This window comes from Lissotriton vulgaris, chromosome 3_1 (genome assembly GCF_964263255.1).
Source record: "Lissotriton vulgaris chromosome 3_1, aLisVul1.2, whole genome shotgun sequence".
NCBI lineage: Eukaryota > Metazoa > Chordata > Amphibia > Caudata > Salamandridae > Lissotriton > Lissotriton vulgaris.
Genome location: NC_141689.1, coordinates 2,032,499,916 through 2,032,524,832, shown reverse-complemented (window position 1 = coordinate 2,032,524,832; position 24,917 = coordinate 2,032,499,916). Strand labels below are relative to the sequence as shown.

Genomic DNA, 24,917 nt, shown 5'->3' with positions numbered 1-24,917 from the left:
ACTGGATGGTATCCATTGACCCGCAGAAAGCATACGGTTATGTATTGCTCCAGCAATTGTAGAAGTAGTACCTGCAGTTGCTAGTGGTTTTCAGCCACTAGCAATTCATGGTCCTGTCATTTGGACTGACTTCAGTGCCTTGTATTTATGAAAGTGATGTCTGTGCTGATGGGCAGGAGTCTCTATGTATCCTGTATCTCAACTGGCTCCTGAAGGCATCTTCTCAGCCGGTGCTATTCAACCTTATTCAGTCCGAGGTGTCCCTGTTCTTTGACGTGAGGTTTTCTGTTGTTCTCTCTAAATCACAGTTCCAGCCATTCACAGAAGCCTCGAGTTGTGGCAGATGGCATTCATTTTCTTTCGCATGGTCAACTGCGTCTGCGTGTTCCATCTTCATCCTCACCCGCCATGTAGAAATCAATCTAGGAGCAGAGTTGATGCCTATGCGTATTACCAGTCTTAGGAGGAGTCGCTAAACCTCACCGCTTAAAATACTTATTCGAATAAAAACATATTGCATGCGGCTGAAGCCCAAATAGATGCTTACAGGGTAAGTAACGTTTTCCTTCTGGAGCCAATTTGCAGAGTGAATCTGGGTGTGTCTATAATATAGTGCACAATACCGATCAAATAAGAAGTGTTGCAACTTCCACTTAAAGATAACCCTGGCTGAGAAATGTCCAGCTGCGAAGGGGAATTTCTCTATTTCAGTCTGTAGAGCAGTGAATTAGAAAGTATATTGTTGACATTGCCTGACCATAGGCTAATTTAAGACCTTTGCTGCCCAGCTTTTTATAGTAGTAATCCACAGTTTCTTCAGGAACTATATCTATTCTAAACCATGAATATATTTTGCTGTAACATATTTTCTCCTCTTTCCAGGTGTTATTACAACTACATCAAGAAAGCTAGACCGAGAACAGCAAGCAGAACATATTTTGGAGGTATGCAATCACAAAATTCAGAGGTCCTTCAATATTATTTCTGAAATGCCTAAAAGCAGCTTGTATATTTAAATATAATAAAATGTTACTGCAGAATGGATTTAAGTGAACCACTACAGACTCGCATTTTTACTTCATTTGATCTTCATATTATTTTCTCATTTCCATTTTATGTATTCACAAGGCCTCTAACTTGTACTTTTGCAATTCTCAGCAAGACGAAAGAATAAGCTGAAGAAAGATTGTGTAATACGTAGTGAAAGGGGCAGCAAGATAGATACCAAAACAGAGCGTATCAGGATTTAGAGAATGGGAAGTGGGATAATTAACAGACCTGAGCAAAGATGAGTAACATTTGCACTTTGTGAAGGTTGCTGAGAGTGTCCAGCTATTGGATTCTACCACAAGTTTGTATCGATGTGTGATGTACATTGTTGGTGAAGGTCAATACCCATGTGTCTTTATGGTCTTATTGAATACCGGTAAGACAATAGGTCTGTGGTGCCCAGGGTGAGAGAATTCTGGTGTAGAGATAATAGAAGTTGGAATGTTTTAACCGCATGCGCGCTAGCGGGTTTTCCCGCTGCGCGGTGAAATTTGAAAATCGCGGCTTTTGTGACAAAGCCAGCTCGTCATGCGCGCAGCGCAGGTAACGCCCATGATGAGCTAGCTTTGTCATCCGCATCGAAGGGGTTAATGCATGCTGCAACACATGGATATTTAGGGGCTGATGCCATGTATCCAGTAATAGAACACAGAGCATGGATTGAAGAGTAGATTATTTACTGTAAGTTAGAAAGGGATGACCAGTAAATCGTGACCAGTAAATCGTGACCAGTAAATCGCTTGAAGACCAATGTGATAAGCTGTTGATATAGATCTGTATGTTTGCTCTTGAGCAGCTGTACCTCTTATATATTTTTGTTGGTACTGCAGTCAAGGGAATGCTGCCTAGGTTTACACTGATTGTCCTTTCAGGATATCATCCTATATTCTATTATCAGGTAGCACAGAATAATTTGCTACAAAGCATCCGAGACTGGGGAACTTTCTTCTGGACTTCTGTTGATTAGGTATTGATTCGATGCAAGTCGCTGGCCATTCCCCTGCACGGTTTCTACTGTATGTTTACATCAACATTTTATTCCTTGGAGGGATATGCATCATATTTGCTGCAGTCACATTTCCATGCCCTGATGTTAAAGCAGTACCAAATTAGATGGTTCACTTGATCTGTCGGTAAGATTTATAACCGCATTTTGGAATGCTGTGAAGTGGAATCACTAGGTCCTTTTGTAAGGAATCCAGTTTGACTCTGAGCTGCTGACTGTCACCATTTCTTATGCCGGATGTACGTGTAGGGAGTGGTGGCTAGTACATTAAAGTGATGGCTTCCAAATGCTTGTCTCAGATGTGCATTGAGCAAATCCATCATTCGATAATGAGATCCGTGAAGGATATATATACCTTTTAGAATGCTGCTGTATACCTTTAAAGGGGTCTTTAATGGGTATGGCCAAGTTATAGTAGCACTTTGGGGGACAACAGTTTGTAGTTGTTTTTACATCTTCAGCAGCTATAATCTTTGAAAATAAATCCATTCAACATATTCAGACCAAGAGTCCCAGCACCAGAAAGACCCAGATAATTGTCTACTGTTTTTAGTTCATATTGGCCCTTCTTACAACTCCTACGATAAACTGTGCTGATAAACATTAATGGCACTAATCTTTTTCCCAGTACACCTGTTAATCTGCTCTGGCTCAGCTGATGCATCGCATTTTGTCTTTGCACAGGTCACCGTATCAGACCATGGACATCCTCCGAAGTCTACTGTGGCTAGGGTGATTGTCAAGGTCTTGGATGAAAATGACAATAAACCCCAGTTCCTGCAGAAATTTTACAAGATCAGACTTCCAGAAAGAGAAAAACCTGAGCGAGAAAAAATGTCAAAGCGAGATCCCATCTACAGAGTCATTGCTGTTGATAAGGACGAAGGACCAAACGCAGAGATATCTTACAGCATCGAGGAGGGAGACGAGCTCGGGAAATTTTTTATTGAACCCAAAACTGGGCTTGTATCATCTAAGACATTTTCAGGAGCAGGAGAATATGACATTCTTAGTGTGAGTGGTAGTCATTCGTTTGCATGCCTGCGAGATATATTTAATTGTACTGAATTACTTTTATTAAAAAATGTATTATTTGTAAATATTGTAGGTCTAAATGGGCAGCATGAGCCCAGTTAAGATTCTTAAATGTTAGTTGTTTGCAATAAACGCAGTTTCCTCGGCATAATGTACTGTTATGCAGTTTAGAAAACTGTTTCGATGCAGCTCACATTTCATTGTTCCATGCCCATGCTGAATAGTCCGCCACATGCCTCCTCCCGACCCGCAGTAATAGTTACTGTAATGCGTTGGTATGCCAGAGATGGAAATAAATGGCTGCACTTAACATTTTGTGAATGTGACCTGCAATTTCAATAATTGTCATAGACGTGTCTGTGATAGAATAGTGATTAACATATTAGCCTCGTCGCCAAGTCCCTTGCCATGTTGGAATAGGCGAAGGAATAATGGGGTTGGTATCCGTTAGCCACTTCTAGTTATCCTAATGAGCAGTGTTTTGAGTCTGCTTGTTTTGTTGAGACAAGACTGTGGCCAGGATTTGCAGAACTTTTGTTTTTTTACTTGCAGTATACAGTTTCCATCTTTAATATTTACACATAGACCATGATTTTCTCGCTAGGCATCGAACAACTGGGTCATCACATCATTCTTTCAATGCTAATTTTAGTAATGGCTTCCAGAAATACATCCATTCACTAATGTTTACTCCAAAACGCGAACATCTGTTGAGCTTTATATTAGCTTCTTGCAACTCTGTAAATTCCCCTCTTAATGATTGCAAGCATTAATGATTTAGCTTGCATTATCTCAGGCATCAATTTACACTTCCGCATTAGACAGATAATTGGGCCTAAAGAAAAATATTCATTGGATAAGTGGGCTGAGTTTTTTTTTAATTTTTTTTTTTGCTACGTTTGCTTCACCTGTTCATTAACCTAAACACTTACAACCTTACTAAATGGATGACTTCTATACCATCTAGATTAAAGCTGTTGATAATGGCCGCCCCCAGAAGTCGTCATCTACGCGACTGCATATAGAATGGATCTTGAAGCCCACGCCTTCCCCAGAGCCAATATTATTTGAGGAATCCTTTTTCTTCTTCACTGTGATGGAAAGTGACCCTGTCGCCCACATGATCGGTGTAATATCTGCTGAACCCCCTGGCACACCAATGTGGTTTGACATAACAGGTAAGGAGCTCTTTACTTTTTCGTTATTTTGTGGGTTTGCAGGTTAATAGAAGCTGGACAATCACATCGATTTGACATTGATTCACTATTTGTTCGGGGATTGGTACTATCTTCGTAGTTCTCTTCAGGATTTAATTCTCTGCCTATTGGAACAGGCTGGCACACATTTGCTACGCCTCTTCACTTACAAATCTCAAGTTAGTGGATAGTTCTGTGTGTCAGTGTCTCATAGCCATTTAGAGAGACACTGTCAATTTTTATTTATTTGGTTTGTTAATAAGTGCTACTGGTTATAAAGTGCGAATAACAAAAAAAAAAAATACCGTAAGGAGTAAATCTCTTTAATACTGCTGCTGTAGGCTGGTATCCTGGCTTAAGGTACAGAAGCAGAAAATTGTTAATCACGGGCCCATAACCGAACTAATAATAGCATTAATCTCTTGAGTGCAATGTAATGAACAATTTAATAAATTTTAATGAATAGTTGTCAGAAGTTGACAGCCGGGATCTGTAGTGGCGATCCTGTGTTGATTGCCTCAGTATCCATCATTGGGTATGGATCCATAGTGCGGGGCTGAAGAGTACACACTGCTATGGTATATCATTTGATGTTCCACATTTAAATATATTTCAATAAGTCTAATAGATTTTCGAAATAACCGCGGGTCTGTTGAGACACAATAAGATAGCATTTTTGCCAGGTATCCACCCTATAGTAAAATATGGACAGCTGTCTCACAAGAGTCTGCTCTGCAATACAGGCTTCAAAGCAGCACATCCCGTGATAAGAAGTCTCTTTTGATTCATGCGCTATATGACGGACCATCAAGATTTTTCCTAAACTGAAAGACAGATAGTGGAAATTGGCAAAAACTCATTCCATGATTCTTTTTATTTTCTCCTACACTGCTAAGGTCTGTAGACTCTTACATATAACTAAAGGAATAAGAACGTATCATTAGCATAACATTTATAAATTAAATTGTTGTACTAATAGATACACAGATTAGTTAGGGCCCTGAATAAACATGATCTCAAGTATTAGCTCAAAAGCCTTCATCTACAGTTGTTTCATTTCATGTTTTTCTTTAAATTTCATATGGTTTCGGTCCACGGTCTACTCTCCAAGTCATTCATTTCGTCGTCTTGCATTTTTACCAGCGATCGCTTACTTTCTGCATTTAATTTCTTAGTACAAAGGAAAAATATTACCAATGTCTGCAACGTTCTTTGGAGTGCTTGTGAACTTGTTTAATGCTTAGTTTACCATGTGTTATTTTTAGCATGGCTTGTAAATATGTAGCGATCTGAAGATGGTTTCCTAATTTTTCACATCATGAAACTCTTGCTTCGATCTCTACTCACAACAGTCGCACGCTTGGCATGAGTTGACCTCGACTAGGCTAGCCGTGGGCTGTTTCAGGTTGCTTGGTCACGGACTTGTGCGCCTCAGTGCGTGCATAACGCCGGAAGATAATGAATAGGACCTGATGAATGCAGAGCGATTTGTTGGCTCATTGCAGAAACATGTTGACCACTAATTTTAGGACCAAGGGCTTTCAATAAAAAAGCCACTGTAGCAGTCCTATTTTTCACTTCTTTTAACCAATGCAAGTTGGACTCTTAATAAAATTCTTGATGGTCACAACTTGACATTTTTTTACTTCTACACGTTTTTTCACACTTTTTTGGTTGGCATCATTCAACACACAGTAAACCCGCTCCGCTGTAAACAGGCGTAGTAGCACACTGGGAGGACATTCGGTCCTTCCAGTAAGAACCCAATGATGAAGCATGTCACCACTAGGTGATGAGTGAGGGTTCTTTCTAACATCTAAGTGTGTGTTGTTCCACTCATTTGGTTTAGTCCCTTGTTTTGATAGCGTGATCGAGTACCTTCCGGTACCCAATCATATCACTCTTGTTATTTCAGATAAAAATTTGGTCCATGAAATCTTAATTACATGTCTTTGGGCCTCCAGGGCATAGATGATGATTACTGATTAGTTGTGTGGCGAACTATAAGCTTGAGTAGCTTTACTAGTTTATGTGAGAATTCTGATCACTACTGCAGGGGTCAACATTTCTTTCCAGTCTAGATGACATGACATGACACCGTCTCGAGTCATTACAGTTGAACATGCATGTTTGATTTGAGGGATGTGTGTTTGCAGAACGACCTATATGGTAACAACCGAGTGATGGATCCGTCACACCTGACATGATTTTATTGTGCCTTTGCACACTTGGCTCAGCTGAATTGAATAGAAACGTATGTGGGGAAAAATAGGAAGTGCTTTATTCAATATTCTTCGTGGGTCAAAGAATAATTGTATTCTAGGTTTGTTGTCTCCTCTCAATTAGAGTTGTGTTGCAACACATGAGTAAATTAACACTGACGCACATAATGCATTTCTATGGGTTTACAATTGGAAGCAGTGTACACCCAAATCTGGGGTACCACCAACTTTACCTGGGCCCGGGGGTCTTCCAACTAGCAGGAAACGCTCACCACAAGATCAACAGACATCTCAGTATTAGGGTCTAGAAGATGCATCCAGAAGACACTGAAAGGGCAACCCAAAGAAATCCACAAACACTTCAATGAAGAGTCTGTGGGATCCACCAAGAAGTGGTAAAGGCGTAGTCCAAAAAAATCTACAGACCCCTTAGTAGAAGATAAGAGCGCCACATTCAGGCAGTGAAGCAACATAGAATTGTTTTGGTTGTGCATTTTAGTCAGTAGTTTTCTAAACGGATTGTAAAATTGAGTCAATTTTTTATTTAAAAAGTGTCCAACTTTTTTTCCTTTCTAATAAGTATTTTATTTTTGCCCTGGGTAGTTTTAAACTTAGTATCTGCTTTTAGTCTGAACTGTTACTATTTTGTAATTCGACCTGTCTTTCTATTTTGTCTTCCTTGCTTCCTCTGCTGCCCTTGTTGTCGTTGCCAGGTGGGCCACTGGCTAGCGAAACATTTTACATCTTTCAGATGACTTGTGAGCTGAACTGTACAGCAGAAGGTATCTGCTGAGATCTCACGTTTCTAGTTTGGTCTCTTAGAAATGTACCCTAGAGCGTAGCGAGTGGATTGTTTAGCATATAGCTTGATTTCTGCTTGCACCCCTCCTTGTATGTTTTTTCGAGCACAAATGCTTACGAGTGGAACGCAGAAACATTTAACATATTCTCGTATCGGTGGATGCATGTTTTAAACTGTGTTTAAAGATGTATGTGTTTTGTGTCCCTTTTTTCACTGTTGCAGTATTTCATAATTACATTTGTTATGCTTAGAAGTTGTGAATTTGAGACTGTTGAGAAATGGCAGAGCCATGTTTAATATGTTCATCACTTTGAGACAAACTTCTGAGAAAAGATGCACTTACCTAGTCTTAATGTCGGTGTTGTGTAAATTCCATTTCTTTTAAGCAGCCACACACTTCCATATTAGCTTAATGTTAAATTACCCATGCACATCTGTTTTTGTTTCATATGATTTCTCGTTTTTATTCCACATACGTTGTGTCTTTTAATAATTTTACCCTCTTAAAACCAGGCGGCAACCACGACAGCCGGTTTGACGTGGACAAGGGCACTGGAACTATCGTAGTTGCTAAACCTCTTGATGCAGAACAGAAATCAAATTACAACCTGACAGTAGAGGCAACTGATGGAACAAGGTCGATTAACACCCAGGTAAATTGCGCTATTACTGATGTGTTTCTAAAATGAAAGTTGGATCTCTGGAACTATATTGTATAATGAGCGCACTGTCCCTGTTTGAGTCATGTCGCACCTTTAAACAAGTGTGTCGGGTGGGCACTAGTACAGTGCACTTTATTCCAATTAATATGCTGTGCTCATGGCCGCCACAATCTCCCCTGCCCTGGCGACAGAGCATTAGTGAAAGACAGAGCGGAGTGGCTGTGTGAAGCAGTCCCTCCATCTTTTACTGTGCGGGTGGTTGCAGCCTGCATTTTCAAAGGGAGCCATAGATCCCCTTGCAGGTGGGTGCAGTCAATGGGGGGGGGGGTGTTGGGGAGGGGGGGATGGGGGGAAGTCCATGGAACCAACTTATCCGTTCAAAATGTTTATCCTCAGGGGGTACACTGACAGTGAACAACCTTTTTGAGGTGTACTGTTAGTGTACTTCCTAAAGACCTTTTTGCCTCTACCCTCACCTCTATAATATGGTGTGGGTGCAAAGGAAAAGTGCCTCTTTAAGGAAACGCCGTAGCTGTATCTTTGTCAGAATAATGGCCACACAAGGAGTGACAGTAAACAGCTGATGTGCACGCTGGCGTTTATAGAGGTGTGTGGGCCCATTCTGTAATGCTGCAGTGCCCTGGGTACGCAAAAAAACTAGCACATGTACCAGTTGCACCCCAGAACACAGTATGTGATACAGCCCCTGGTCGGATATTTAGCTGAAGCTCAAACTGGACTAGGGCACGGTTATAAAGAAGCCTCTATCGTGTTATTGTATACGTCTGAGTCAGCCCAAAGTTGTATACAAGCGACATAACAAAGATATTCTTAAAGGAGCCTGTATCAACATATAACTCATGGGGAGGGAGGACTTGGAGCGGAATTGTGACAATTAAATGTTTTGTGAAACTGCTCCACCACCGTATTCTTGATAATTCCTTACATTGAATACTTGTACCCCAAAACACTCATGAGTGATTTTCCAAATAAAAGATTTAAGAAATCTAAAAAAAAGTTAAGGTATCTATTGTCAGTTGTTTCCCGTGATAATAGTTTAGCATTATTATGGCCGCAGATGTCGAAATACATTTACAGGTCACACACCCTGCAATTCGGTAATTAGAAGAGTTTGCAACCAGTGAATGTGGTTTTATGGAATTGAATTTACACATTTAGTGATTTGGTAACAGGTTACTGAATTGCTAAATGGGTTTAGGAAACCATCCTGAAACTGTATTTGGAAGGGGTCTGTTTTAGGGCATCCCGCCAAATACCTCTCCTTATGGTATGCATGAATGTTTTACAACCAAAATCTGGTCTCAATCATTAATATTTCACTAACTACTCAAAGGTGGTTACCGATTTGCAAACAGAAAGGATTTCCACAATGAATGCATTCCCCTTTTTTCGAATGGTCAAACAACATTTTGTAGGAGTAGGCACTGCTATGACCACTACCCACTCTAAAAATAAAAGAAAACACTTAAAATATTGTATTTTTTTTTAATTCAATTTTTTTAATTTTACCCCATTTAAATGAAAAATGTTTTTTATGTACAAAGCAATTGGTGGTCTTCTGACACCAGCAGGCCAGCATCACTGTGATGGTGACGAATTGTTGTGAATTTTAATTTTGCGACCTACCTCATTAATATGGAAGAATTACGTTGGATTCTGACCCACTACAAAGACAAGAGTTTTAAGAACCGAACTGTTGGCACATAGGTCAGTCCTTAAAAATCTTTACAGGTTGCAAAAATACTGGTCACAAATTGCGACAAGTATTTTGTGACCAGTAAATAGCACATATGACCCATAGCTCTGTATAAAATATTTTAAGTGATGGGAATCACATTTTAACAATAGTATTGGCTACTTTGGTAACTTTTCTTAGAAACCCACTGGTGATCTGGTACTCAGTTAAATGATGGGGTTGTTTTAACAAGGTAACACGATGTACAGAGAACATAACCACAGATTGCATTTTTGCCTCATATGAGCTCTTCTCAATAATAGGATTTGAGGATAAATGGTCATTTAGTGCGCTGTAGAAATATTTCATATGTGACTCCTACCTGTAAATCTTTGTGAGACATTTGAATACCATACCGACCGTGAACATTTGTTTTGGACACCTAAATAAGCCAAACCTACTACTTTCCAGACACTTCAAAATGTTTTGCGGTACAGTAGATAGGGCGTGTCTGGGTGAGTTCAAGTGCACCACACCTTTTCAGAGGTTCATGGTGTGTTTTCTTTCCGGTTCGTGTTCATGGTAAACCGAGTCAGCTTTGCTGTTAAAAACATAAAAGCCAATGCACCGAAAATATTTCTTCCTTAAGCTGGACCCTTTTGTAGCTGATTATTAGTAATTGGCTGGCGTGCAGAGACTTTGTAAATTATTTGATGCCCAGCAAAACCAGCCTAATCTTTTTTGCTCCTATTTTTTCGTTTGTTTGTTTCGCAGGCAGTTGTAGAAGTGAGTTTTAATGCCGGGGATACCAGAACCACATTTATTCAGGTTGAGACACATCCTAGCAGACTTGTTTTGTACACTGCTATTTCTTGAATTAAATCACCCTGCAGTTAGTGATGTAGCGGAAGAGCCGTCAATACCCTGTTATTATCTCCCTTTGCCACAGCATTAATCTGATGGAGGAAAAGGGAAGCTCTGAATCCAACTGATGTCAACATTTCTAGACTAATTTTCTGGGGATAGTTCATGATGTGGTGGTGTGAACCCCATCTGAATACATTTACACCCGTATCTGAGGTTTTGTCCCTCAACAATTGGTTTTAGGCTCGTGGGTTTCATTGGTATGAATGATTTCTTGCCCGATATTAACTGCACATTAAGATACATTAGTTGATTTTTTCTTAATTTAACGGTCCCTATCGTTTCATTTCTCCTTAAAGTTGATATTTACACACGATCTGGATTTAGTTTGATGTTGATTATTTAAAGTTTCAACACAATTAGGATCGCATGATGATTTTGTTCAGGTCTTAATGTTGTATTGGCTGCCGTGGACCTAGGAAATCTAATCGTATTTTTGGGTCAAACAGTGAGATAATTAACTATTCTGATTTAAAAAAACCCAGAAGGAATCATTTATTTGAGAAAACATGCTTAACCCTTTCCATGCTTATGACTGCTCCCTGCCGTCATGAGCCACGGACGGCGTGTGCTCATGACTGGGTGGAGCCGACATGCAACTGCCGCTCCGTCCACGCTCCACCTGCGCGGCACTAATTACTCGCCTGTGCAGTTGAATTAGTGAGTGGGCGGGGTCATAACTGCTCCACGCTGTCATGAGCACATGCCGTCCGTGCCTCATGACAGCGTGGAGCCATCATGAGTAAGGGAGCACCACGCCTAGCCCAGCCCGCACCGCCTCCGAAATTGCGCCACAGCGATAAGGTTAATTACTCTTTCATTTATTTTTTAGCTAACTTTGACATCTGATATTATTTTTCAAGAAAATCGAAAATGCATCACGTTTATATGTTCTTAATTTGCTTTCCAATTGGTTATCCATTGTAACAGTTATCTTTAGGTCTACAGCCACAATATTAAGTGCTGCAATTCGGAAACCGTGCAAAAATCTTAAAAGCCAGCAAACACCCATTCAGGTTGATTCAGATACTGCAGTGTGGAGTGTTAACCTAGACATGGTACAAGTTGTTTCAGCAGTTGCAGAATGGTTGCTGTGCTACTTGAAGTCGGGCCACTGGAAATATGTGATAATGTGGTGTGGTATTTTTTTTTTACATAATTATTGAGTTGTCAGACTTGTCACATAATCCATCATTTGTATAATAATTTCAAGGTTTTAAGAAAAATACAATTGTTTCTAGCTCCTATTCAAAAGGTACCAAAACACTGCCACGTCTATTGCTGTGCGGTGGCAGCCATTTGCAAACATTAACTGGTCACCATTCAGTTGCTGATTGCTGTATTGAGGTATTAAACCGATGCTGTTGAGGTGAAAACTTTGCCCAGACAGTGTTTTTGTTAAAAAATAACACAATGAAGCTAAACTGCCACAAAATATGCTGCATTATGTTGGATTCAACTAATCTTGCCACATAATTTGGTAGTCTTCTGCCTTATAATTACCATGGTCTTCTGTGTGGTCTAATTTGGCACTGCTGCCTGCATGCATGCAAATACAGCCAGACAACTTGCGCTTAAACAAGGCATTTTACAAATAATCCCACCCAGCCACACAACCCTGCCAACCCATATTATGGCCTGCTATCAATGGGCATCCTCTCAGGATGTGTAAATAAAGTGTATTCATCCAATTTGAAGTAATGTTTTTGCATTTTCTAATCATTGGTAAACACATCTTGCTAAATACTAAAAGACTTCAAATATCCTTTTCATGACAGGTGTTCATCAAAGTGATAGACATAAACGACCACAGGCCTGAGTTTTCTGCTTCCAGCTATGAAGTGCTTATTCCCGAGGACACGGTACCAGAAACTGAAATCTTACAGATCAGTGCCACTGACAAGGACGAGAAGAACAAATTAATCTACTCATTACAGAGCAGTATTGATCCCACCAGTCTGAAAAAGTTCCGCTTGGACCCTGGTACTGGCTCCCTCTATGTGGTTGAAAAGTTGGATCATGAGACGATGCATCAGCATGTCCTCACTGTGACGGTAAGCTTGAGGTTTCTTATTTAGCTTCTTCGTTAAACGAGCATTGGTAGAACCCATAGATCTCATCTATGGGACCTATTGACTTTGTGAATACCTTTTAATGCTGTACAACATCAGCAAAAAGTGCTGTGAAGCACAGCCAAAAAACTAAAGGGGGCGGGGTAACCAGCATTGGCAAAGCCAATAGGTTTCGGCATCGCCGAGCTATTGGCTTTGCCTATCTGAATGTCTTTTAGCCATGTTGTCTTGTAGCTCAACTGCTGTTCAACATTGCTGAAAGTTACTGAAAGTCCAGAATCCCAGGATGTTGAGCCAACTCCGAGTCTCTTCACCCCCATGTTGAGTTTATTGTCCTGCTCCTCCTACTCAAAAAAGCGCTATGAATTTGCCTGGACTGGCCGCATCACAGCGCTCTTTTCCGTGACTTTCAGCCATGCTGAACTGCAGACCGCATGGATAAATGACATTCACATTGACAAGGCCAATAGCTCGGGCTTTGCCGAGATCTATTGGCTTAGCCAGTGTGTGTTCGGAGTTGACGGGGTCTTTATGAACAAATGTGGAAGTTGTAATGAGAAACCGTTGAGGAAGCTTTGAAGTGAGGTTGTGGTGTAACAGCCAGATCTGCCGACAGGACAACTAGGGAACCATGTTAGAATCTCCGGGTCGGCTGAACAATTTGTAATTCTTGGGCAAATCACTAGCGCTTCCCCCTGCCTACGACAATGAATGTGTCATTGTGTATTGTAACAGCTGAGCACTGAAAGTGCTCCAATACAATCGGCTGGTGTTAGCACTATGGGAAGATAGAGTACAGAACAAGCGCCCCAATAATATCCGATCATGCAAAAAACGAAAAAAGCAGCGGCGAGCGATGTAGTGGGGGAAATGTGCCAAGCAGGAGGGGATGGGGAGATGGACTAGCAACAACGGGCAAAAAATCTTAATTGTAGCAGGATCAGTGCAAAAATGAAAGTCTCATTGTTTAATGTAACTGTTGACCAATTCAAGTTATCCAATACCATTGGCTTGTGTTTGTGCTATGGTAAAATAGACGACAGAGCAAACGCTCCAATCCCATGGGATTGTGCACTAAAAAAATTGTCCTGTAAGTGTTTTAACAACTTTTAAAGAAATGCATTACTTTATGTACATGGTCATGTATCTTAGTGGTATGTGTACAAGAGAGACAGCCTGAAAACGCAAATACTCCTATGGAGTGCTTGAAAACAAAGGAAAAAATGGTTCCGCAAAACGGGTGCAGTGTAAAGAGAGTTGTACATGGTTCATGCTCTATTGGCGGGCCAAATACAAGAAGGCAAGACGGCCTGCTGCCATAACAGATGGCATCAAAGAAAATTAGGGCAACACTGAAGTATACCAATAGGTAAGAGATGGGTGGCATGTAAGCCCCCCAGATAGAACACAAGTCTCTTCAAGACAGTGCATGCGCGGTCTAGCTGAGATCTAAAAATGGCCTGATGATGCAACCACTACTAATGCCGCATCATTTTGTAGGTGCACGGACGCGTGATGATGTATGGGCGCATCTACGAAATGATGCTTGTGGTATTTTTCTTTTATTTACCAATTGATAATATGATGCCAATGGAGGGGGGTCTAAGCCCAGTGTAAATTTAACCATGCCTAGACTGCTGTCTGAATGTTAGGTGATGACCGCATGGTCTCTCCTATAGCTAGTAGTAAGGGTCTCGTGGAGAAAGAGCCATCTCGTTCATGAACAGTATTTACCTTTCAGTCAGAATGTTGTGTTAGAGTTCATTGGAATGTGTAGGTATTAAAAGAAAATAAAGCAGCCATCTGAGTGCTGGAAGGCAGCTATATGGATTGAAGAGTGAGGTGTTTCACTTTTGTACATGGTATAAATTCAAGAAGTGTGTAAAAATGATAGGTCTTTGAGATGATTGCTTTAGCAACTTGACTAGTAGCATACCTGAGCTTAACAAGTGGTATCCTATTTATTACAAGCCGCTAACTTCTCTTGAATGCATTTCTTTCCTAAAATTGTTTGAGCAGTGAAAAGTGCAACCGCTCGTAGTTCAAGCGCCAGGATGCCCTTTGGGTGACAGGACTGCGCTCTATAAGTACACAAAATAAATAAATAAATAAATAAATAAATAAATGCTTACTTCAGAAATTTAGACTCACGATTTATATAGTATATGGCAGATGTATAGAGCTCTTGCTAATTGTTTGACTGCTCTTGTCTTTATCATTTTTTTTAGGTACGAGATCAAGATGTTCCTGTCAAGCGCAACTTTGCTAGAGTCATTGTAAATGTTAGTGACACAAATGACCATGCTCCATGGTTTACAAGCTCATCCTACAAAGGGCGAGTTTTTGAGTCTGCTGCTCTAGGATCAGCAGTGCTTCAAGTAACTGCCCGGGACAAGGATAAAGGGAAAAATGCTGAAATCATGTATTCTATTGAGTCAGGTAGGTGTACTCTATGCAACTGGCCTTTAATGGGAAATAAATGCTTCAGGCTGCGGATGATCTGAGACAAATAAAAAAAAAAGTGTTTATTTGAGCAATGTTAGCTATCCCCTTACAAAATAATAAGGCCTTTTGACTGATTATCTAACGCACATACTCCTGCTTTTCCTGGTTCGTTGTTTTCTTTTTTGTTGCTGTATGTAGATTGAGAAAAATTTAATATTTATTTTCATGTTGGGGGTAATCAACGCATCAGAGTCTATTATGCACGAGTGACTCTGCAACTGAGAAAAGTACATGCATTAAAATATAGTAATGTAGTTGCCCTGTAAAGTTGCTTTGTGTTGTGTGAGGGTGTAGATGATCTTTTTCCACAAGTCCTGAAGCACACTTTTTGAATGCAATTTCTTCCTTTCTGTAAATGGGAAATGATGGGCCAGGCTTTTGGTATTTTATTTTTGGTTCTGTGAAAAATCTTCTCAATACCTATTGTCCCTGAGACATTGCAAACACATTTGCCGTAGTACATGTGCAATTTTAAGTTGTTGATCTGTTTTTATTTAGTCTTGAGTTGAGTATCTTGATTTAAGAGATGGTTTAGGCACTAATTTCACTCTGTGGCCAGCATTTCTGAGAAATGTGTAGCCTTCACAAGTCCCCAAAGCATGGGGCCTCTACTATCTTACTTCCAGCAACTTTGCTGTAATCCGTGAATACAATCAAATTGTATCTTCTTTTATCCCTGAAATTCACAGGTTAGACTGCAAGTTGTCCTTGTTATTTATCTGTATTACTTGAAACATACTTCTTGCTTGAGGCTGATACTAGGCTAGTAGATATGCATCTGAATACATTCAAATGTGGAACCCACATATTACTTGCTAATGGTCTCTTATCCACCTCTAATCATTGCATCACATTCATAGCTCCCTTATATGTACCACCAATCTCACCATGATGTTCCTTATCAAACAGTTGCACATGCTCAAAAACCTCAATAAGATTGGAATAGTGCCTCCTCAACTTGCAAAATCTGAATGTCTATGGATGATTCTTTATTATTAGAACTCATATCTTCTAATCTCAATCTAGAAATCAGAAGATGATTTTATTATTTGGACCACTTGCTTTCCCCTTTGCCCTTCCATACTGAACTTCTTTCCAGTTAGTTCAAAATGAAACATCCAAAGATCTCTATCCAGTTTTGACCCAATAGGTCTCTAATTCCTTTAAACAAATGTGTTTCACTGGCAGAACAGAGAGACAAATAAATCCTGTGCTTCACTGTTAATCAAAGCAATGAATTTATTGTTAGCAGCCAGACACGATCAATGGAAGTTAAAGGTCGTCACATCCTGCACAGCACCAAATCTGTTTACTGTATACACTTGCACAGCCCACATCACATTAAATATACTTGTCATTTTACACATGACAGATGCTGTTCCCACATATATGGTTCTACAATTCAATGCTCTTCACATACAAAAGATTTAAAGCCTTTAAAATTCCCAGCATGGATGAGGTGAATAAATAATGAAGCACTTCATCATTATGAACTTGTATATCTAAGAAAGGAGTGGTGTCTCATTGTTTAGGAACAATCCGACAAGTCTTAAGGCTGCATTCCTGTGAACTATAATTTTGAAATAAATAGCCTCTCCCACTACTGTGCAATCCATAATAAGTGCAGGTGGCCACCAGTAGTCATTTCAGTGGGAACAGAACTTTATTTTTATTTAGTTTTATTTCTTTCTTTATTTCGGCCAGTTTGGCCAAAAAAGACACATATATACAAAAAAAACAGAGAATCATAATAGCATACATACAACAACACTTTAAAACAGTAAGTTTAAAAATGTAATACAAGAATTAATTTTCACCTCCTCAATTTAAAACACATTTCATTTTGGCAACAGATTTTTGTAAGCATATACAGAGGTCCTACTCAGAGTATCTGACCAAGTTTCCTGCGAATAATATACACAGAGTAAAGGAACCTGCTTATGCTAAATACAATAAACTGAGTTGTATTGCTTTTTATAATCCTATATGCTGTAGAACAGGATCTGGTTCCTAGGAGAGTGCACATGGGTTTTAGCCATTTCTTTCGAGCCTTCGAGTAGGCACTACATATAAACAACATGTGAACCTCATTCTCCTTACAGGGGTTTAAGCACATAGAACAACACCCGCTTTTGTCATTCAGGCCTCCCAGTTTTTTCTGTGACCAGCGTTCTGTATTATAGTTCAGCATAAGGATCCCATATCTAAACTTCAAATAAAGGGACTTTGCAATAGGTGGCTCTATTTCATCCAAAAAGGATTCGAAGCGGGGTTCATCCTTAAAGGATAAAAAATCTTGAATTAGAGACCCAACTCTACTTTCATGTACGAGCCTGTCACTCATGTAAGACCAAAAGGCTCGTTTTACTATAGATTTAGAAAAAGCCGGTAAATTGTCAGGATTCTCCCACATTGAGTACAGGCCCAGAAGCGTGAACCATTTTTTAATATGCACAAGCCACTGAATAGAGTTAAAAGAATCGAGATTCAACAATTCTTGAAGGCCATTTCTGTATTCGAGCAGTTCTGGGGTAGACCATAACCTAACCCAAAACATTAATGGTCTTATAATGGCAAAGTAATCTGTTCTCTTAAAGTTCAAATCGAGCTGGAGGGGTATTAAAGGTGTACTATTCGGGACCCTTACAATAGCTCTCATGAATTTATTGTCCAAACCCTGAAAGCTATCTCTGGCCCAAGGTCCCCATATCTCTGCTCCATACAACACAGCAGATTGAATTTTAAATTTAAAAAGCTCTAAGACCGGGGTTACACTCTTGCTTGTGCTAGCGTTCAGTCTACATATAATTGGTTTAACGTTGTGGGCATATGATACCTTACTTTTCTCAATTTGGGCTTTCCAACTTAGTTTTGAATCAAGTGCAACGCCCAAATAGGAAAAGTTTTCCACAGTTCCTAATTTCTGGCCATTCAAAGTCAGGAACCCTCTGTCCGGTTTGCTGGGATTTAATGCCATACATTTCGTTTTGTCAGCATTTATTTCCAGGCCCTTGGTCATGCAGTAACAGCTAAAGGAGTTTAAGAGTGCCTGGAGTCCTTTCTTGGTCTGGGATATAAGAATGGTATCATCCGCAAAGAGCAACGCAGGCACCCTCTCTCCGTTAAGCTGCGGGGAATCATTAGTACAACCATTCAAATAATTGGGAGCATCATTAACAAACAAGGAAAACAAGGTAGGGGCCAAGACACACCCTTGGCGAACCCCACGTTCAATGGGGATGTTACGCGTCAGTTCACCATTTGGACCCCACCTGATGTTTGCATAATTTCCAGCATGCAACTCAACTATTTGAGCCAAAAGACACCCTGGCAGGCCTACTTCACTTAAGGTCCTCCAGAGCAAGTTGCGAGGGACAAGGTCAAATGCAGCTCTCAGATCTACGAAAGCTACATACAAATGACCTTTCCTGATATGCACGTACTTCCAGATCAAACAACAGAATCTGAATATTTGATCTATGGTACTGGTCTTGCTCCTAAAGCCAGCTTGGAATTTGGAGATTATTTTTGAATCCTCCAGCCAATCATTAATCCGAAATAGTAAGTGTTTGGCATAGAGTTTTTGCAGGGTGTCCATTAGACTAATTGGTCTATAGTTTGAGGGTACCGATCTATTCCCCTTTTTGAAGATTAACACAACTTCCGCTGCACGCCAACTATCTGGAAAGCAACAACTTGTAGACAGAACATTAAACAAACGATTTACATAAGGAGCCCATACTTCAATGTCGTGTTTATATAGATCCCCCGGTATTTTATCAGGGCCTGGAGCTTTGCTGTTTTTTAGTTCATTAATCGCCCTTATTGTTTCCTCCAGTGTGAAATCAAGGGGTTCGATAGGAGGAGGGGACCATGGTATCTTGTTGTCATCACCATCATATTGTTTGTAAAGGGATGTGAAGTGGGTCACCCATGTCATTTCATCCAAAAACGTGTCTTTCACAGCTCTGCCTGCATGCCCCTCGTTTGCCACCAGCCTCCAAAAGCCAACATTATCATTAGTTTTTGCAGCAACTAGCATTTCTGACCAGATCGACTCTTCCCATAGTTTTTTTGATGTTTTTTGGGCACACTTATATACCTCCCTTGCAAGTTTGACTCCTTCTTTTGATTTGCTTTTAATAGCAAACAAGAGATTTCTCTTGGCCAGCCTGCATGAATGATCGTACCATAGTTTTCCGTGACTTCCCACTCTTATATTTTGTTGCTTTTTCCTTGGCATTTTTGACAAGCAAGTTTTTAGTTCACTGAAGAAAACATTGTGTAGTTCGACAAAGTGATCAAAGTGGACAGGTAGAAAGGATTGTCCAGCTATAGGTCCGAACATTTCCCCAATGAGAGAGTACACCGATGCTAGGGCCTTGCCATCAGACAAAATATAGGGCCATTTTACTGCATGTCTATTATTATTTATGTGTACCTCCTCACACATTTTGCCATTGGTGGACTCAGATGATAAAGTAGCTGGGTTGGCAGTAATGTCACTAAACATTTGCACATCAATGTAAAGTTCTAAAGGGTAGTGATCACTTTCCTCCCTACTTGCCACTTTTAAATCAATCAAATAATGCCAAAAGCTAAGTGAAACAAGTATGAAATCTAGATTACTATTGGATTTCGCAAAGGTTGGTTGTTTTGTGAAGTCCGAAGGGAGGCGGCCGTTACATGCTCTAAGACCATGATCTGCAGTTAGCCTTAGCAATTGAACGGCCAAAGTGGAGCACTTAATCAAAGTTTGAGGTTTCAAGCTGGGGAATTTTGTACACCTGGTCCTCGTCCTCAAAGACGTCATTAATACCAGAAACCGGTTCGAAATTACAGTTTAGGTCGCCTCCCAGAATTACCGGAGTATCTCCAACCACCTTTTTCAAAAAGAGATCCAGTGTTTCCAGAGTAGGTGAGACCTTGGAATGGCCAAGTGGTCTATTATAGACGTTGACAATATAACATTCATTTCCATTTGAGGGTACAATTTTTAAGGCCAGAATATCGTGTGTTCCTGTATCTATAATTTCAACCCTCATAACCAAGGTGATTTTAAGCCATATGATAAACTCCCCTGACGGTCTCCCCCTATCTGACTGAACTGCCTCAGTGCCATAGGTTTTGTATCCGACCCTATGCGGAACATCAATTGCCCATGTTTCTTGCAATAAACAAAGGTCACTAGTGTCAACATAATCAGCCCATTCAGGATCCTTAAGATTTTTACCAACACCAGCAATGTTCCAAGACAGAATAAGCAAACGTGGGGTTAGTCTATTACTGAAACAGGTTTGGTCATCAAAAGCCGGCATAAATACCGGCTGTTGATGTACACTACCTAACTGTATATCGGCAGTTTGATTCTCTGTCTCAATGACCACATCTCTTACTGCAGTATTGGTTCCCCCATCTAAACAACCCACATCCAGATCGTGACATACTTTATCAGCTGCTAAAGACCTTTCCTTGTTCTGGTGGTGATAAGACTTATTACCGAGTGTACAGTAAGTGTCATATGACTTGGGAATACAATCTGGCATAGTCCCAAGTCAATCGACAGCATCTAGACAACTGTACCTGTTAAAGGTGGGAATACCAGACCACATATTTCGATCTGCCTGTCTAGCCAAGTTAGGTACATAACCGTGATACTGTTTGACAGTGTTCCAATTAGACCCATATTGTATAGGCCTAGGTGGAGGGTAAAAAAACGATAGAGGTCTAGCTTCAATGGGTGATGTGTCTCCATATGATTTCCATTTGCAAATCTGTTCAGCACTATGGGGTTCCTCAAAAGAAATGACTATACAGTAACCCATAATTGATTTAGCCATGGGTCCTACCCACGGCACCCTACGAACCATAAGGATTTTACTTTTCATGTGATTCGGAATGGGTTTATTCGAATTTAACCAATAGATCACTATTTTTAGAGATTGAAAGTTCTCTTCATATTGGTTTTCTAATTCAGGTACCCCTGTAAGAACAATTACAAATGGGCTTGCGTCAGGTGGCAAATCTATATACCCTCCTTTAAAGTTGTTATAAGCATGGCCAGATTGATGGTTTGGCTTATTATAAACATTGACAAAAGATCTATCAGTCAAGGGTTTATTACTGGCAAGGGTAGTTTGAGGATTGGCAGGTGGATTAGATGAGAATTTCTGTGGAACGGGGGTGTTGGGGATAGGAGAATGGGTAGCAGCAACATTTGGCAACTGAGGCGTTTTGCTTGAGGCCGATATTGTCTAATCTTTCCAGGAGGTCGGTGGAGTTGATGTCAGTGAGGTCATCCAGGTGGAAGTAGAGTTCTCTGAGGAAGACCTAGTGTTCAGATTCAAAGCGCTGGGTGATGAATTCCATGAAGGCGTCGCTGAGGCCAGTTTGTGGTATATAAGGGCGATTATGATGGTGGTTTAGTTGTCTGTGCAGAGATGAAAGTTGGTGTGTTTCTTGATCAGTGTGGTTTCATCATTGGTGGTGGTGCAAGTGATTGCTTCTTTGTGTGCAATGATGATGCCACTTCTGTGTCTGTTGGTGGGGTTGCCTTGTTTAATCTTGTAGCAGGTGGATGTTGCTTAGGTGATGTCTGGGGTTGAGGTGGGGATGAACCAGGCCTGTCTAATGAAGGTCACGTCGGGGTGAGGGTGGAGATGGTGTCGATGGTGTCCCAGACTTCTTTGGTGTATTTGCAGAGGGATCTGGCATTAATCGGGGGCAGTTGAGTTGTTCCGGGGAAATCTCTGCTGCCAGGGCTGGCATGGCACTGGTTGTTGCAATGGCAGTCGGTTGTGGGGTGCAAGTGAACTGGCAGCAGATGCAGATGAAAGGTCCTGCTGTGGAGTGGAGTGAGGTGATGTGAGGCTGCAGTTCTTATTGCGTCCGGTGTTCAGGTCACGAAGGTCTGTGGCAGAATGTGTCGGAGTGCTAAGGCCCAGACTAAGTGGGTGCTGGGCATGGTCCAAGCGTCAACGGGCTTGCCTTTGGTATGCCAGAGGCTTCCATGAGTTGTGCTGGGACGGGCTAACAGAGGCAGGGAGAGAAGGAAATGAGGCCCGAGTGAGTAAAGAATGGCTGGAGCAGGTGGGGACGTGGCATCAATCAAAAAGAGACAATGGAGCAACAAGCTAACCCAATACCAGTAAAAACTGTGAAACCTGTGCAACTAATTAAGACCTCGCAATAGAGCAACAATTAGAGTAACGAAAAGGCAACATTTTGATGAAAAAGGCAGAGTAGGAGCTTTGGGGAGGCAGCAGGATCGAACCTGTGAAGTCTCAGGTGAGAGGTGAGTCACTAGACAACTACACTAAGCAGCAGGCAGTGAGGAAGCGATCCACAGACCTGGAGGTCAGCTGCTACTCGAAGGCCACTCAACCTCCATAAATGGCACTGGGAGGGGCTGACAGGGAGGCGGGTGGGTAGGGAGCAGGGCGAGAGCTAGAAAAAATAACAGGAGCGGGTGGGGGGGGACAGGGCAGCACACAGAGACAATCGCACAACAATTTAAGGTGATACCAATAAACACTGTGAACCTGTGCAGCTATTTAAATATCACAATAGCACAACAATTAGAGTGAGGAAAAGACAAAATATTGACAAAGAAGGCAGAGTAACGACTAGTGGAGGCTGCAGTATCCTGCGAGGTTTCTGGTGGAAGGCGGGTCACTAGACCAGTGCACTAAGCAGCAGATAGTGGGGAGCAGGGCACAGACCAGGAGGTCAGCTGCTGCTCATGTCTTGCTACACTATACAAGGTCACTCTAACTGTGCTCACACGTCAAACCTACTCAGTAGGTTCTTCATGTTGGACTCCGCGCTCAAGGCTTTACACTTTCTATATGGTTGACCTCCTCAGCATCCATCCTTCTAGCATAACTCTCCTATCATAAACAAGCAATTGACACGCAGTGAGTGCATGGACTGTGCTCCAGATGAGCCTCTGTCCATTGAGGGCGTCTAAGCAAAGTTTTAAGTATTGACTAATATTCTGACAACCTCAGTTTACGAACAAATTGCTTTGGCTTCACGGTACGGTTTAACAGTTTGCTTGCTCTTGTCAAGTGTCCTGTTAGTTAATCTGTCTGGATGCAAAAGCATGACATTTAATCCCGAATCTTTCAACATTTTTCAAAACTGGTTCGGTAGCCTGGTTTAATCTGCAATTGATTGAAAACGACGTTTGCAGCTCTCAGCAAATAATTTGTTAAATTTGAGGCCAAACGTAATGTTGTGACCTCATGCATGATGCGTGAGGTCGTCACCCAAATGTTATCAGTTGTGTATTTTCAGATTCATGCATAAAGTATTCGCTGCCACAGGTGAAAATATTGCTGATCTTTGTAAAACCACAAATCTATGCAGAGGAGTACTATAGGAGGCTGTTCGATACTTGCGTGCATGGAAGAAGTGAGAAACCCTGACCTCACAGAGATCAAAGATGAGTTTGGCTTTTGATGTCCTAGCAGATTAGGAGAGGAATTGCCACATGAAAAATCGGCCAGACCTTTTGTAGGCCATAATGTTTAACTTGACCTTGTTTTGATATGACTGGCGGGCACTTGGCGAGCACTTCGTAGCTGTTAAAGCCTTTCACATGCGGCATGAACATTCCGTAAATATTTGCGATGCTTGGTTGAGTCAGTAATTGAGTATTTCAGGCAGGGTTTGTGTACAGAACTGCCCTTTGTAATCGAGCTTTTACCGCAGACCTCAATTTTGAAACAACAATTTTCCTGTTCACAGTTCGTTTCACAGTTTGTGTGAGATTCCGAGCTTTATTGTTGAAAAGGAAACGTTTGATAGAATAGAATGTAGTTTAGCAATAAATTATGAGTAGACTAATTTCTTCTGTTAAAAGAGATATAATACACCCTTCAGTTAGTTGTCACAGTTTACTATAAAACACTATGAAACTAATTTTAAAATACCGGTCAATTAAATCTATAGTATCCTTTGTTTTGAAGTAAGGACCATTTCTGAACTTTAAAAAGAAACTGGTGTTTTAATTTTCTTTTCTTCACTGTGCATAATACTTTGGCTTGTTAATTTAACATATTATTGTCAAACTATTGGCTTTGTGAATTACTGATTCATGAAAGCTGATATACCGCCACCATGATGCGATTTTATTCTTCTGCTGGGGTGTAATTCATCTTCTCGAGCTAAGTAACAGCCAACACTACATCCACAATGTAATGTGTGAAGAAACAATCTTCCTCAACTTCAAAGTCGAACTTAAGTCTCAGAAGGCATACATCTACAAAACATGTTTTGTCTGCACCTTTTAAAGATGGTTCAGGTGTTCTCGTTTACTCCTTCTCCAAACTTTAAATAAAAGAAAATATGCTCTATGAGAGTTGGGTTAGTTAGTTCACGGTTACAGTTCATATTGTTTTCTTGTGAGGGGATCTTCCCACAAAAGAAGATTCTATTGTGGTGAAAGGGTTCTTTAAATTTACTTTGAATCATCTATTCTCTTGATAAAAGTAAATCTTGAATTATTTATTGAGGAGTAAGAAATTAGACTGTCTTTTAATGTCCAAACACTTACCAGAAATGGCATCTTTCAGCTCTTGTGATTTTATTTTCTCTTAGCCCATAAAATAACAGAAGTTAAACAAACAAACAACCTTGTAAGAATGACATCTCCTCTGATGTGGACTCCAGACACTTCTTTTTCTTCACCCTGGTTTTGCCCTTCTCTTATCCCAAATGCTTTTATACTCCTTTCTTCGACAT

The 24,917-nt window shown here is 40.7% G+C and overlaps 1 protein-coding gene across 7 annotated transcripts in view; it reads left to right on the top strand.

The window, feature by feature from the left end:
* Positions 1-24,917, top strand: part of FAT1 (FAT atypical cadherin 1) — a 299,575-nt gene that overhangs the window by 139,967 nt on the left and 134,691 nt on the right. For all 7 annotated transcript variants that reach the window (XR_015309390.1, XM_086962558.1, XM_086962556.1 and 4 more), the window contains exons 4-9: positions 883-944; positions 2,741-3,070; positions 4,059-4,269; positions 7,825-7,964; positions 12,372-12,647; positions 14,894-15,104. Coding sequence is in view for 6 of the 7 variants with exons in the window: in XM_086962558.1 (XP_086818684.1) it covers positions 883-944; positions 2,741-3,070; positions 4,059-4,269; positions 7,825-7,964; positions 12,372-12,647; positions 14,894-15,104 (1,230 nt within the window). In the remaining variant the exon portion in view is untranslated. The remainder of the gene's footprint in view (positions 1-882; positions 945-2,740; positions 3,071-4,058; positions 4,270-7,824; positions 7,965-12,371; positions 12,648-14,893; positions 15,105-24,917) is intronic.